A 13,928-nucleotide genomic window follows, 5' to 3' on the forward strand; every position below is an offset into this window, starting at 1 on the left:
ACCCATGAGTTTACAGAAAAACCGGAAACTACATATATGGTCATATCTTCTTGGCATAGAAATCACATACTAACAATTGCCTCAGTCTTGTATAGCAATACACCCCCGAATCTATTATCTGGTTTGAGTCAGAAGACTCAAGGTCTTTATACCAATTATGAACCATAGCCTAGTTGAATAACAGGCTTGTGAACAACAAGATAAAGTTACTTCATGGCAGCTATAACCTTTTTACCTAATTAAATAACAGAATTTTATCTTTAAGCAACAGGAAAATGGAGTCGAAAAGCACAAAATGGAGAATCTTTCTTAATTTGCCCCTTCACAATTCTATAGGAAACAACCCAGGGGTTTTCGGCTCCGGTTGGAAGGACACAGATCTGATCCAGTGACCATCTCTGAACCATGGATATGTTTGGAGAAAGCCAGGTTTGGGACCCGCTGGTCACCTGGTTCCATGGAGATGGTCAGATAAGCCAGGTGGTGACTCTCGTGTCAACTGGCTTTGGACCTTGTATGGACTCTATGGACAGTTCTTGGTCATCTCCCTATGCTTGTCATTACCCCTTCTCTGTGCATGCATCCACAGATGGAGTAGCGACCCTGGGAGCTCTGACATCATGTCAACTGGCTTTGGACCTTGTATGGACTCTATGGACAGTTCTTGGTCATTTCCCAATGCTTGCCATTACCCCTTCTCTGTGCGTGCATCCACAGATGGAGTAGCGACCCTAGGAGCTCTGACATAACATCTACCATTATCTCGGCGAGTCAGCAGAAGGGTGAGGCCCTGTAATGTGCACCATCTTGGGGTAGTTGGTGGGATTGTTCGGTTTGCTATTGTGTGTTGTGGTTCAATAAAGTATTACCACACTGTTTTACCTTAACCCTGTGTTGTCTGTGTAGTGTATTGCCCACAGGGAGATAGATCGGGCGTTCAATGATATGAGCCGTGGTCCATGCAGTCTTGCTAAGGACAGCCGGGCCAACGGACGAGAGCACCCACTGACCCCGTTTCTCCACACCTCCATATAATACAATGCACTCCCCATAGGTAGACTGTATAGTATAATGCAGCCCCTAATATAATGCACCCCCATAGGCAGGCTCTATAGTGTAATGCAGCCCCTAATATAATGCACCCCATAGGCAGCCTCTATAGTATAATGCAGCCCCTAATATAATGCACCCCATAGGCAGCCTCTATAGTATAATGCAGCCCCTAATATAATTCACCCCCATAGGAGGCCTCTATAGTATAAGGCACCCCCATAGGCAGCCTCTATAGGGTAATGCAGCTCCATAGGCAGCCTATATAGTATAATGCATCCCCATAGGCAGCCTGTATCATATATTGTCAAACAAAAAAGGCAGTACACTGTTGTGCCAAAACTTGCAAACATGAAAAATGAAAATTAGATTGCATTACTGCACTAGAAATATGAAAATTTGAGAAAGTTTAGCTCATAAATTGGCCAATTCATGTGTACCTGGTAGCCACGATAAGGCATTTCTCGTATACCAGGACCTAGCAATGCCTTTCCTCACATAGAATAAAGTCTTCATCTGTATGGGAAAATGAATCCTCTGTTAGACTAAAATCTATATCTCTGTGGAGGGGGTAGTGGTCCTGCTGTGATTAAAAACACCTGTGGCTAAAAGGCGGAGTGCTCAGTCAGAAGGCTAATGAATACAAATTTCAAAAAACTAACGGTCACATCCAAACATAGACTAAGTGTGAACAGGTGCTGAACCTAGAGTCACCAATTCATATACACTCAAACAAAAAAGGCAGCAGACTGTAGCGCCAAAACTTGCAAACATGAAAAATGAAAATTGAATTGCATTACTGCACTAGAAATATGAAAAATTTGTATCATATATTGCACCCCCATAGTCAGCCTCTATAGTATAATGCACCCCCATAAGGCAGCCTGTATAGTGTAATGCACCCCCATAGGCAGCCTCTATAGCATGATGCACCCCCATAAAAAAAATAAATCCAATACTCACCTCTCTTCCTCCTGGTTCCTCCACTGCTCTGAGCGTCTGCACGTCTCCAGACAACGGGCGCCTAGTGGTGATGTCATCACGCCCGCTGCCAGTGTCTGCTTCGGTGACGTCAGACGTTGAGAGGGGGATGATGGGAGAGGGAGCGTAATGCTCCCTCTCTCATCAATGCGGTCAGCTGTATCGGCTAGATGCAGTTGAACCTGCTATGATGGGTGGGGGGCCCACTGCTGACACTGGGCCCCCCCCCCACTTAGGGGCCCCATAGCGATCGAGTAGCGGAGAAGGGTGATCGATTCTCCCTGTGCAGGGCTACAATTTTGTTTCTGGTGTCCTTTGACAGCTCTTTGGTCTTCACCATAGTGGAGTTTGGAGTGTGACTGTTTGAGGTTGTGGACAGGTGTCTTTTATACTGATAAGTTCAAACAGGAGCCATTATTACAGGTAATGAATGGAGGACAGAGGAGCCTCTTAAAGAAGAAGTTACATTTCTGCGAGAGCCAGAAATCTTGCATGTTTTTAGGTGACCAAATACTTATTTTCCACCATAATTTGCAAAATAAATCTTGCCAAATCAGACAAGGCGATTTTCTGGATTTGTTTTCTCATTTTGACTCTCATAGTTGTGGTCTACCTATGATGTTAATTACAGGCCTCTCTCATCTTTTTAAGTGGAAGAACTTGCACAATTGGTGGCTAACTAAATAATTTTTTTCCCCACTTTGTGTTTTATTTTTTCCTGTGTTGATCACTCAGAGCATTATTACTTTTTAAGGTGTCTAAGTTTTAGAGGATGTTAGGGCTCAAGAGATGAGCTGATGCCATACATGGGAGTTGCCAGCTGTGTCACACAAGTGGCATCTTGTTATGAAGCATTGACCAGAGCTGGCTCCGATTGCTGCAGTATAATCACTTAAATGTTGTTGTTGTCAATCACTAACAGTGACATTTAACCAGCGCAATAGTGAGTGTTCACATCTCCCATCGCCTTCCACATGTGGCAATCGCAGTAAAATACAGCAAAACATCATTATTCACCCCAAAAATGGTATCAATAAAAACTTTCAGCTTGGTCTTCAAAAATACACGCTCTCACATTTGCTGGATCAATGGGAAAATATAGAAATTATGGGTTTCAGAAAATGGCAACACAAACCAATTATTTTTTTAGGGTTTTTTTTTTTAAGAATTTCCCAAATTTTTTTTTTCACCACTTGACCTTTGTATAGAGATTTTTATTTAGTAACCGCATTGTAGGATTAGGGCGCACGTCTGCAGTTGTAAGTATGAGTTACCCAAATTGGGGGTGACAATTTGACCCACCTCCTACGAACCCCTGACTCTGCCTTTGAGTGGTACACAAATGCGGAACAAAAAGACTAAAAGGAAGAAAAACTGTCATACAAATACGCGGAGCTCTAGAAACTTTTGGAGCAACTCTTTAATTACAAATATCAATAATTTATAAAGGTTACAGTAGATTTATATAGTAAGAAAGTGTAAAAATCATTTAGTTCTAAAAATATTAACATAGATTTAACAGCATTATGTAGGTCAGACTAGAGCACCACAAAATTAACGCAGATTTAGGGAGAAAAAAAAAATAGAAATTTAAGAGTATGGTCCGTAACCTGTGCAGTTTTGTGACATACAGAGAACCGTAGGTTGATGGCCACTGATCTAAGCAATAAATAGTTCTTAATAGTTTTCAAGGGTTTATCTGAACATTTGAAGGACGTTCCCAATGCTAAATGACAGATATCTAAAGGCCCCAGACTGGGAACTCCGCCAAAAACTAGAACGGGAATACCAAGCCTTCCCAACTTCCTTCTCACTTCACAAATGCTGGCTCACTAGATACTAAAGAGTGGACACAGACAGAAGAGGCCTCTGTGCAAATATATGAGCCCTTTGTAGTGCAATAGCTCGTCATTCCACACAATTCCCCCTGCTTTGAAGGTGATAGTGGTTCCCTTACCTGTTACACGTTGCCCCAATGGTATGTCCACCCCTGCTAATTACTCTGAGCCCATTGGCCTGTCGGATGGACATGCATAGCAAAAAGCATGTATATTAGCAAGAAGAATGAGGAATGAAGACCAGAATGTATGCACTAATGCAAAATCTGCAACCTAACATGTGTCATTTAGAATACTGAGGTCTTTATGTGACAGAGGAACCTTAAGCCTCATTAGGCTCAGGGGTCTGGGTGAAATTGCAACATCCCAATCCCCGATTTTCCTTAATTACATTACCAACCTGCATTTAAAGTAGAGCTCTGCCACCCATCAATGGGTTCTCGTTTCAATTAAAAAAAAAAAAAAAATTGGTGACAGACAGGTAATGCTTAAATTATAATAATAAGAAGAATTAAAGGAAACCTGTCAGCAGGATTGTGCACAGTAAACTACAGACAGAGTTAGGTCGGTGCCATTATACTGATTACAATGATACCTGCTGATGAAATCCATCTTATGGCTGTTCTTTAATATGGTTATAATTTTATGTACAGTGTGTCCGTAAAGTCATGGTGCACTTTTGACCAGTCACTGGAAAGCAACAAAAAACGATAGAAATGTGAAATCTGCTCCAAATAAAAGAAAAACTCTCAGTTTCATAACTATTCAGTGCAATTCGATGTGGGCTCCATTTGATGCCCTACACCCATCCAAACGATAGTGAAGTTCTTGCCACACATGGGTAAGGACGTCTGGTGTAACAGAGTTAATAACGTCTGTAATTCTCTGTTTTAAGTGATTAATGTCGTTGATACGTTCAATGTACACATTTTGCTTCACATAACCCCAAAAGTCTAAGGGCCTCAGATCCGGGGATCGTGGTGGCCATGACTTGACAGAACCCCTGCCTATCCACCGCCGGGGGAATGTTCTATCCAGAAACTCACGAACAATGGTAGCATAGTGTGGAGGAGCGCCGTCCGGTTGAAAGATGGCAGCTTCTAGAAATTGTGGTACTGCATACAATTCCAACATGTCAAGATACGTGTTTGCCGTCACAGACCCCTCCGCGAAAAAAAAATGGGCCTATCACCTTATCATGTATCAGGCCACACCACACGTTCACTTTAGGGGTGTTACGTTTGTACTCAACGTAGGTATGAGGACATTCAGCAGCCCATATTCGGACGTTATGGTGAGGAACATGTCCGCCGATATGGAAGGTCGCCTCATCGCTAAACACAATCTTCTGCAAAAATCTTGCATCATTGTTGATCTCATGAAGCTTATCTGTAGCAAACGCGCATCGTTTGGGTCTATCCGCCGGTTTGATAACGTGCAACAGCCACAATTTGTACCCCGTAAAACAGAGACGTTTCTTTAACACCTTATGAAGTGTAGTCTTGCTTAGGTGTAATTGTTGAGCACATACACGCACAGACTGATGGCCTACCAGAACGGGGTTTCTCCACCAAACTGCCGGTTTCCTTCAACTGCTTTTCCCACCGAGTAATGTTATTCCTCTGTGGTGGTGATTCGTTATAGACGCGCCAATATTCACCTAGCACTTTGGTCACGGATTCGAATTTAGCGAGCCACAGAACACACTGAACTTTCCTCTGTACCGTCCACATCTCGACTGGCATGGAAAACCACACAGCTGGCATAAGCTTGTGGTTGCATGATGTCACAGACCTGGCAGTGTATGAATCAGAGTTCAGTTTATCAGGGGTTAATTTGACTGGGGGCTCAGCAACAGCTTAAATGAGTTTGTGTTGTTTGATTGGTTCTTGTTATCTCTCCTCATGAACAGGTCTGATATGATAGGGCCAGAGAAAAGGTGCCAAAGTGTAAATTATAAATAGATCCTGTGACTGGTCAAAAGTGCACCATGACTTTATGGACACTCTAATATATATATACACATATACACATACACACGGTACAGACTAAAAGTTTGGACACACCTTCTCATTTTAAGATTTTTCTGTATTTTCATGACTATGAAAAATGTAGTACATTCACACTGAAGGCATCAAAACTATGAATTAACACATGTGGAATTATATACTTAACAAAAAAGTGTGAAACAACTGAAATTATGTCTTATATTCTAGGTTCTTCAAAGTAGCCACCTTTTGCTTCGATGACTGCTTTGCAAACTCTTGGCATTTTCTTGATGAGCTTCAAGAGGTAGTCTCCGGGAATGGTTTTCACTTCACAGGTGTGCACTGTCAGGTTTAATAAGTGGGTTTTCTTGCCTTATAAATGGGGTTGGGACCATCAGTTGTGTTGTGCAGAAGTCTGGTAGATACACAGCTGATAGTCCTACTGAATAGACTGCTAGAATTTGTATTATGGCAAGAAAAAAGCAGCTAAGTAAAGAAAAACGAGTGGCCATCATTACTTTAAGAAATGAAGGTCAGTCAGTCCGAAAAATTGGGAAAACTTTGAAAGTGTCCCCAAGTGCAGTGGCAAAAGCCATCAAGCGCTACAAAGAAACTGGCTCACATGAGGATTGCCCCAGGAAAGAAAGACCAAGAGTCACCTTTGCTTCTGAGGATAGGTTTATCTGAGTCACCAGCCTCAGAAATCACAGGTTAAAAGCAGCTCAGATTAGAGACCAGGTCAATGCCACACAGAGTTCTAGCAGCAGACACATCTCTACAACAACTGTTAAGAGGAGACTTTGTGCAGCAGACCTTCATGGTAAAATAGCTGCTAGGAAACCACTGCTAAGGACAGGCAACAAGCAGAAAAGACTTGTTTGGGCTAAAGAACACAAGGAATGGACATTAAACCAGTGAAATTTTGTGCTTTGGTCTGATGAGTCCAAACTTTAAATCTTTGGTTCCAACCACGGTGCCTTTGTGCAATGCAGAAAAGGTGAACGGATGGACTCTACATGCCTGGTTCCCACCGTGAAGCGTGGAGGATGAGGTGTGATGGTGTGGTGGTGCTTTGCTGGTGACACTGTTGGGGATTTATTCAAAATTGAAGGCATACGGAACCAGCATGGCTACCACAGCATCTTGCAGCAGCATGCTATTCCATCCAATTTACGTTTAGTTGGACCATCATTTATTTTTCAACAGGACAATGACCCCAAAACACACCTCCAGGCTGTGTAAGGGCTATTTGACCAAGAAGGAGAGTGATGGGTACTACGCCAGATGGCCTGGCCTCCACAGTCACCAGACCTGAACCCAATCGAGATGGTTTGGGGTGAGCTGGACTGCAGAGTGAAGGCAAAATGGCTAACAAGTGCTAAGCATTTCTGGGAACTCCAAGATTGTTGGAAGACCATTCCCGGTGACTACCTCTTGAAGCTCATCAAGAGAATGCCAAGAGTGTGCAAAGTCATCAAAGCAAAAGATGGCTACTTTGAAGAACCTAGAATATAAGACATAATTTAAGTTGTTTCACACTTTTCTGTTAAGTATATAATTCCACATGTGTTAATTCATAGTTTTGATGCCTTCAGTGTGAATGTACAATTTTCAGTGAACCTTCCCCTTTAGGTTTTTCCTTTTTTTTTTTTAATAATACAGAAAATAGGAAATTTCCTTGAAATCAACTTAAGCAGCAGGAGCATGACTGGCGATGACACCTTTATTTTTATACATACCATATTTCTAAAATAAAAAAAAAAAAGAAGTGCAAAACAAATTTTTAATTAATAAATAACAAGTATGCGATTAACATCTGGTTAAGTTACCGTTATCGGAATAATTAAATGATTGTGAAAAAATATTTAAAAGAATGGTAATAACCGTAAAACATAGACATTCATGGGAAGTCTTGGTTCACACTTGTGTCCACAGTTTTTACCTGAGAAAATCTTGCACCACATTCTGTATTGGTTAGACATTAGTTAAAAAAATAAAAGTTATAACTCGGTCCCCAAAACCAAGCCATGCTCCCTATAACTGGAGACATGAGGCTATAGAGTTGAAGTAAAATATGCAATGTATTAGTTTATTAGCTGAACGGGGGGATACATCGGATTTGCTTTGAGGACCTGCGATAGCAGAGAGAAGCTACAACGGTGTCTATCCTGCTGGAGGAGTGGGTGAAAAAAGGAGTGAGAAAAGGAAAAAAAAAAAAAAAAAAAAAGAGTGAGAAGTGCAAAAATGAAGAAGAGAAAAAAAAAAAGAGTGAGAAGAGGAGATGAGCTCCTAACCTACCATACAGGATGACCATCCTGCAGGACACTGTGAATTAGGGGTTCATTATGTGATAACAGGTTCCTTTTAACATGTAATATTCAGACAGCCTGCAGCCACCACTAGAGGGAGCTTACTGTATACACAGAGTGAATTCGCTCTTGTGCTCCCCCTGGTGGTGACTGCATGAAGCCTGAATTTTACATTTTAAATTATGAATATGTACAGAATTTGAAATCTATAAAGATACATTAGGAATAAAATGTTGGGCCCTTAAAACAATACGATGATAAAAAGATTCACTTTAAATCTCTATGAAGCAATCTATAGAGCCTCACAATCGCTAAAAGCTCATAAAAGTAAGGTAGAGGGTCTAAGAATAGGTTCAGCGAGCTCAACCATTCATGTAGGTTTGGTATATGGATACTGCCCTTTCATCATTATTGAGTTTATACAGAGATGGAGCCTTCTCGGAAATTGGTTCTTCCAATGAGCACATTGATCAGTGCAGCTTTCCCCTTTCGGGACGTGTCTTGAGCCTCCTTGAGGATGTCAGCTATTCTGTCTTCATCTTGTCGAGTGATCAGGAAACCTTTACCTCCAAAACCGTCGGCCACAACATGGTAATCTGCACAGAAATAAAGTATGGTTGCAAACAGCTCCTTCACTCATAGATAAGAGAGTGGGGTCAGTAACGACCACCCGATATACACCGATCAGCCACGTGACTCATACTGTGTAGGTCCCAATTGTGCTGCCAACATCGCTTTGACCCATTAAGACCTTGACCCGACAAGGTGTTCATCCCCAAGACGTTAGTAGAGAGAGCTGTGGCCTCCATGGATCGGATTTCTTTTCCTAGAGCATCCTACACTAGCTTGATCAACCTGACACCTTGATCTTCTTGTCATATTCCTCTAACCATTCCCGTGCTTGAGTTTTGCAATGTAACAGGACCCATTATCCTGCTAATAGAGACCTCTGCCATTATGGAATGAAACTGCCATGGGGACGTGTGCTTGGTCTTTACAAGATAAGGGATGCCTGTCACAGTGTCAACCACATGATGCCAGTACCAAACATTGCCCCTACTATCTGGTCTTCTTGCTGATAATGTATACTGGTCCCATCTCTTCCCTACCCGCCATCTACATGATGTAAAAGAAAACATTGTCAACGTCTACCATTGCTCCATGCTCTTGAGCCCATTGCAGGTTCTTTTGTTGGGCACCATGACCGGCCTGCAGCTACGCAGCCCAACACTCAGCAAGGAGTGCAGTCTGACAACTTTCTATCACAGCCAGTAGTAACTTTTTAGTAGTTTCTCCTCCAGTCGCTCTTTTTGTTGGACCAGAAGGCTTAGCCTTTACTTCCCATTCACATCAGTGAGCCTTGCGTGCTCATAACCCTGAAACTAGATGTCCACCCATGGATCATTTTTGGTAGGTATGGACCACAACAGACGGGTAACACCCCACAAGATATGTCGTTTTCGAGATGCCTTGACCTAGTCAGCTAGCCATCACTATTTGGGCCTGGTCACAATGGAGGTCAGCCACTGTTTCCATTTTCCTTGCTTCCAACCCATCCACTTCTAGAACTGACTTCACCCTCCTGCCTTAAATCCCAGGCGCCATTATATGGGGATAATCAATGTTGGTAAGTTCACCTGCCTTTGGTTTGGCCAGTCAGAGTACACCTAATATGGCAAACCCTGGGCTGGCTGTGCAGACTCTTGACTGCTGCAGTCAGTCATTGGCACATTGGTCAGCACTGCAGTTAGTCACTTGCTGCAGTGGTCACATGGCTGTACAGAAAGAAAAATGATGTATGGAACCAATCGGGGGACCTGTGCAATGTTAGAGGAGTATGTTTTACTTTATTTACTCCATTGTACAACATACTCTCATAGTTAGGACTGAAAAAGAAACAGCCCCATGGAGGTCAACCTAAGTGGTCAGAGGATTTATAATATGGCTTAGTGGCACCACAAACAGTCAACACAACATACGCTGTCATGTGCTACAGCAGCAAGAAAAGACAAGACTCCGGCACATCTTACCATTAAAAGCCAGACCACATGCAACATTGCTCCCCAGCATAGGAACTTGCTCCCGAGAGATCTGGCTCCAGCAGGCATCATTTCCAACAACGGAAATAATGGGAGTCTGGAAGGCAAGAGGTCAGCCGTTACGATCGTATTAACTTTTTCAATATTTTTTTTTTTTTTTTTTTTTTTTTAAGGCTACGTCCATTTGTGCAACCATTTCTGTATTACAAATTATCTTCATTAAAGGTTTATTCCAAGCAAAAGGAAATTATTTACTGTACACTGGGTTCTGATCGATCCCAAGATGGAGGCTCTGGAACCCAGTTCTGCAGAGCCCCACCCTGAATGAAGCAGAGGTGCGCATGCTCGACCTCCGCCTCATTCATTGCCTATGGGAGAGAAAGCAAAGCACAAAGCTTGGTTATTTCACAAAGTCCCATAGACAATGAATGAAGCATAGGTCGAACCTGTGCTCCTCAGCTTTATTCAAGACAAGGGTCTGCAGAGGCGGGTTCTTGGCTTCCATTACTCAATTCTCAGGATCATTGGGGGAGGGTCACAAAGATTAGATCCCCATTGATAACATTTTCATGAATGAATAATGGACATGAAAATAAGAAACTTTGCAATATATATGATAAAATAAATCTGCTTCTTTCTTCTCCTGGACTGATTTTTCACTCTCAAAATTCTAATTTCACAGGTATGTTTTCAGTGACTACAGATTTTTTTTCCCATTAATGAGATAGGAGATGACACTTGGTGCTCATAAAGTTCTATGGAGAACTGTAACTATGGTTTTAGTCTTCCTCTAGCTCCTCCTCCATAGAATTTTAAATGTAGTAGTAGAAAGAATCAGATCTCTCTGATAAGATATTACAAATTTGCTTATTTTCATGTGCATTATTGATTGATGAAATAAAAATAATAAAGACGATTATTTTGACTGTAAACTATGAAGATCATATAATTTTCTAACAAAATTACAGAACACAGCTCACCTTATGACGAGTGTATGTGTCATACTCTACAATGCTGTATCCCAATGAGCCATCTCCAAATACAACCCAAACCTTAAAAGAAAAAAAAAAATTGTAAAAATAAATCATAAATAGAGTTATCTACGGGTAAAAATAAGGGCCTCAATTTATCATTTTCCTTCTTATCTTTTTTTTTTTTTTTTCCAGACTGTTCAGTACAAAAAAAAAAACCACGTTTCGTGAAATGGAGCAAAAACTAAACCAAAATATCTAACTTACATCAAATCCACGTGGGAACTGGAGTATATTGGCGACTTTTCAAAAAGATATGGAAATAACGAATCAGGAGAAAATATTTATAAAACCTATTAACAGTTGCAAACTAAAAAAAAACAACAAAAAAAAAAACCACGAACAAAAGACAAAAAAAAACTCCAAAAAAGCACAAATGGAAAGATGAAAAGGTGCAAAAAATAAAAATAAAAGTAGCAAAACACTAAAAATCCAACAAAAAAATGCACAAATTCAAAAATGAAATTGGGTCCTAAGACTCCGTGTAGAGTGTGGAGAGTTCTAGTACCTCTGATTCTGGCCGACAAAGTTTGGCTCCCAAAGCAAATCCTCCTCCAACTCCCAAAGTACCAAAAGCACCTGAAGTGAAAAGAGAAATCAGTGAGTTGCATCCGTGTCTCCATAAATCTGTCACTGATAGAGCGGGATAGAATAAAGAGATTGTTATATATCTGATGATTTGAATCTCGGCAGCACCAGGGAGGAGGGACACTGAGGAGCTGTCAATCAGGCTGAAGGGGTGAGGATTTTGTAAAACTTTCTGAAAGGATTATACAGCCACTCCAACATGGATTTTTAATAGAAATACAGCAGCCATATCAGGCCTAAAATCTGAGTAATAATGTACGCAGTTTGCATTGTGAAATCTGGGGACAGGTGAACAGCTAACTGTTGCACAGAAATAAATAGACTAGAGAGAGGTGGCTGGGATCTTAGGAGTTAACTCCTCTCCTGGATTTAAACTGCTTCACACTCTCATGCAAGCTCTGGTGGCCAAGCTTGATGGAAACATGCTGTACACTGTGTAAAATAAAAGCTCTAATTGCAGGATAATAACAGCAGCTAGAAAAAGAAGTCAACTGCAAACTTGCATATTTTTATGTTGTCTAACTAATGTAATTTAATAATATTAGAATACCCCTTTAATGACTGTAGGCAAAGCACAAAGGCATGGTTCTTTTTGACTAGATACCACCTTCATTCTTGGACTTATCCAGACATATTTGTCAATTTTATCATGTCTGTCCAGGAGAAACGTGAAGAATTTTCTTTATAGCCATGCCTCTTTTCAGAACATACCCCACAGGACATCTCTTCCCAGACCCTACTTACCTCTTCCATGCCATGCCCCTAGATGTGCATTTTGGCAAACATGTAATCCTCCCGAAACCTATTTTCCGTGAGGTTTCAGCAGCTTCTGGGAAATCTGACAACTCTTCAGGGACGTTTCCTGTTTTGTTTTTTTTTCCCCAGGAACCTCGTAGACACTTTTTGAGATTGGTCAATTATGGACTAGTTACTAATACCAGCATTAGACGTTGGGGTGCTTGTAGAGGACTTGAAAGTGACCATAGAAGTGTCCAAGGGACCTCAGTACCCAGAATTGTGAAAATTGCTATACCTAGTAGAAATGCTCTGAATTCTCAGGACCTGGTCCATTGGCAATGTCAATATTCTGTTGCTACTGCACAGGAGACCTGATCACTACCTCCTACCTGGAATCATCTGTGGTTCTTTCTTTGATTAGTCGGCTTGGCACGGCAGTCAAGTACGCCATGCTGCAATAATGATGCCGTGCCAGGCTGAACAATCAAAAAACAGGGGCTGTGGATGCTGGTGGAAAGGAGATGGCCACAGATTAGCGAAGATGCCTCTGGATCGGGTCATACAAATCGACCGGCACCATCTCCAATACCTGGCTCTTACCATATAGAATGACACTAAGGTACAGGGACTGTTTAAAAGAAAAAAAGGCAACCTTGACAAGACATGAATGGAAATATATAAAGTGATGGCAGCTTCGTTCATTAATATTACCTGGATCCAGCCAGCGCAGAGGTCCTCTTGGACGCAGAATGTAAGCAGCGCTGCCTACAAAGTCCCCACCATCTGCTACTATGATACTGTCTTCCGGCAGAGCTTCATCCACCAGATGCAGAACTTTCAGAGGATTTAGATGCCGTTCAGTTTTCTCTTCAGCCTTTTGTCTGCAGGTTGATAAATTAAAAAAAAGGAGCCATTGTTAAATAGGTATTCCAGTCTACACAGCTTATCACCTATTTACCGGATGTGCCAACTGTCACATCTACGAGCCATTACTGATCGAGAGCAGGTAAAAAAAATTCAAGTTGGAAGTGCTGATATCTCAGCTCAACATTGAATCCATAATAACATATGGAAAGAGAAAAATCCAGTGCACTTCCATCTGTAATGGTGATACATTACTCGTTTGCCTTCTCTTTACTGATGTCTCCAGCTTTAAGGCCTTCTGTCCAGTCTGAGGGACAGGTGTATCCGCGGAGTCCTTCTGCAAGACTAACTATGAATGATCCAGCATCTCCTAGAAGGGAAAAACAGTCTGAGAAATGTCTACTGAGAAGATAGTTATTTCTATACAAGAAATAGCTTTGAGCATAGCCAAATGCTGTTTAAGAATTTCACACTTGTTCCTCGGTAATTGAAGAGAAACTGC

The 13,928-nt window shown here is 41.5% G+C and overlaps 1 protein-coding gene across 2 annotated transcripts in view; it reads right to left on the reverse strand.

Moving 5' to 3' along the window:
• Positions 1–7,566: 7,566 nt before the first annotated feature.
• Positions 7,567–13,928, reverse strand: part of HACL2 (2-hydroxyacyl-CoA lyase 2) — a 34,437-nt gene continuing 28,075 nt past the window's right edge. For both annotated transcript variants that reach the window (XM_077250193.1, XM_077250192.1), the window contains exons 11-16: positions 13,682–13,796; positions 13,274–13,443; positions 11,745–11,815; positions 11,186–11,257; positions 10,197–10,302; positions 7,567–8,762 (exon numbers count right to left, since the gene is read on the reverse strand). In XM_077250193.1, coding sequence (XP_077106308.1) covers positions 8,584–8,762; positions 10,197–10,302; positions 11,186–11,257; positions 11,745–11,815; positions 13,274–13,443; positions 13,682–13,796 — 713 coding nt within the window. In that variant the 3' untranslated portion in view covers positions 7,567–8,583. The remainder of the gene's footprint in view (positions 8,763–10,196; positions 10,303–11,185; positions 11,258–11,744; positions 11,816–13,273; positions 13,444–13,681; positions 13,797–13,928) is intronic.

The sequence above is a fragment of the Ranitomeya variabilis genome, chromosome 4, assembly GCF_051348905.1.
Source record: "Ranitomeya variabilis isolate aRanVar5 chromosome 4, aRanVar5.hap1, whole genome shotgun sequence".
In the NCBI taxonomy this organism is placed as follows: Eukaryota; Metazoa; Chordata; class Amphibia; order Anura; family Dendrobatidae; genus Ranitomeya; species Ranitomeya variabilis.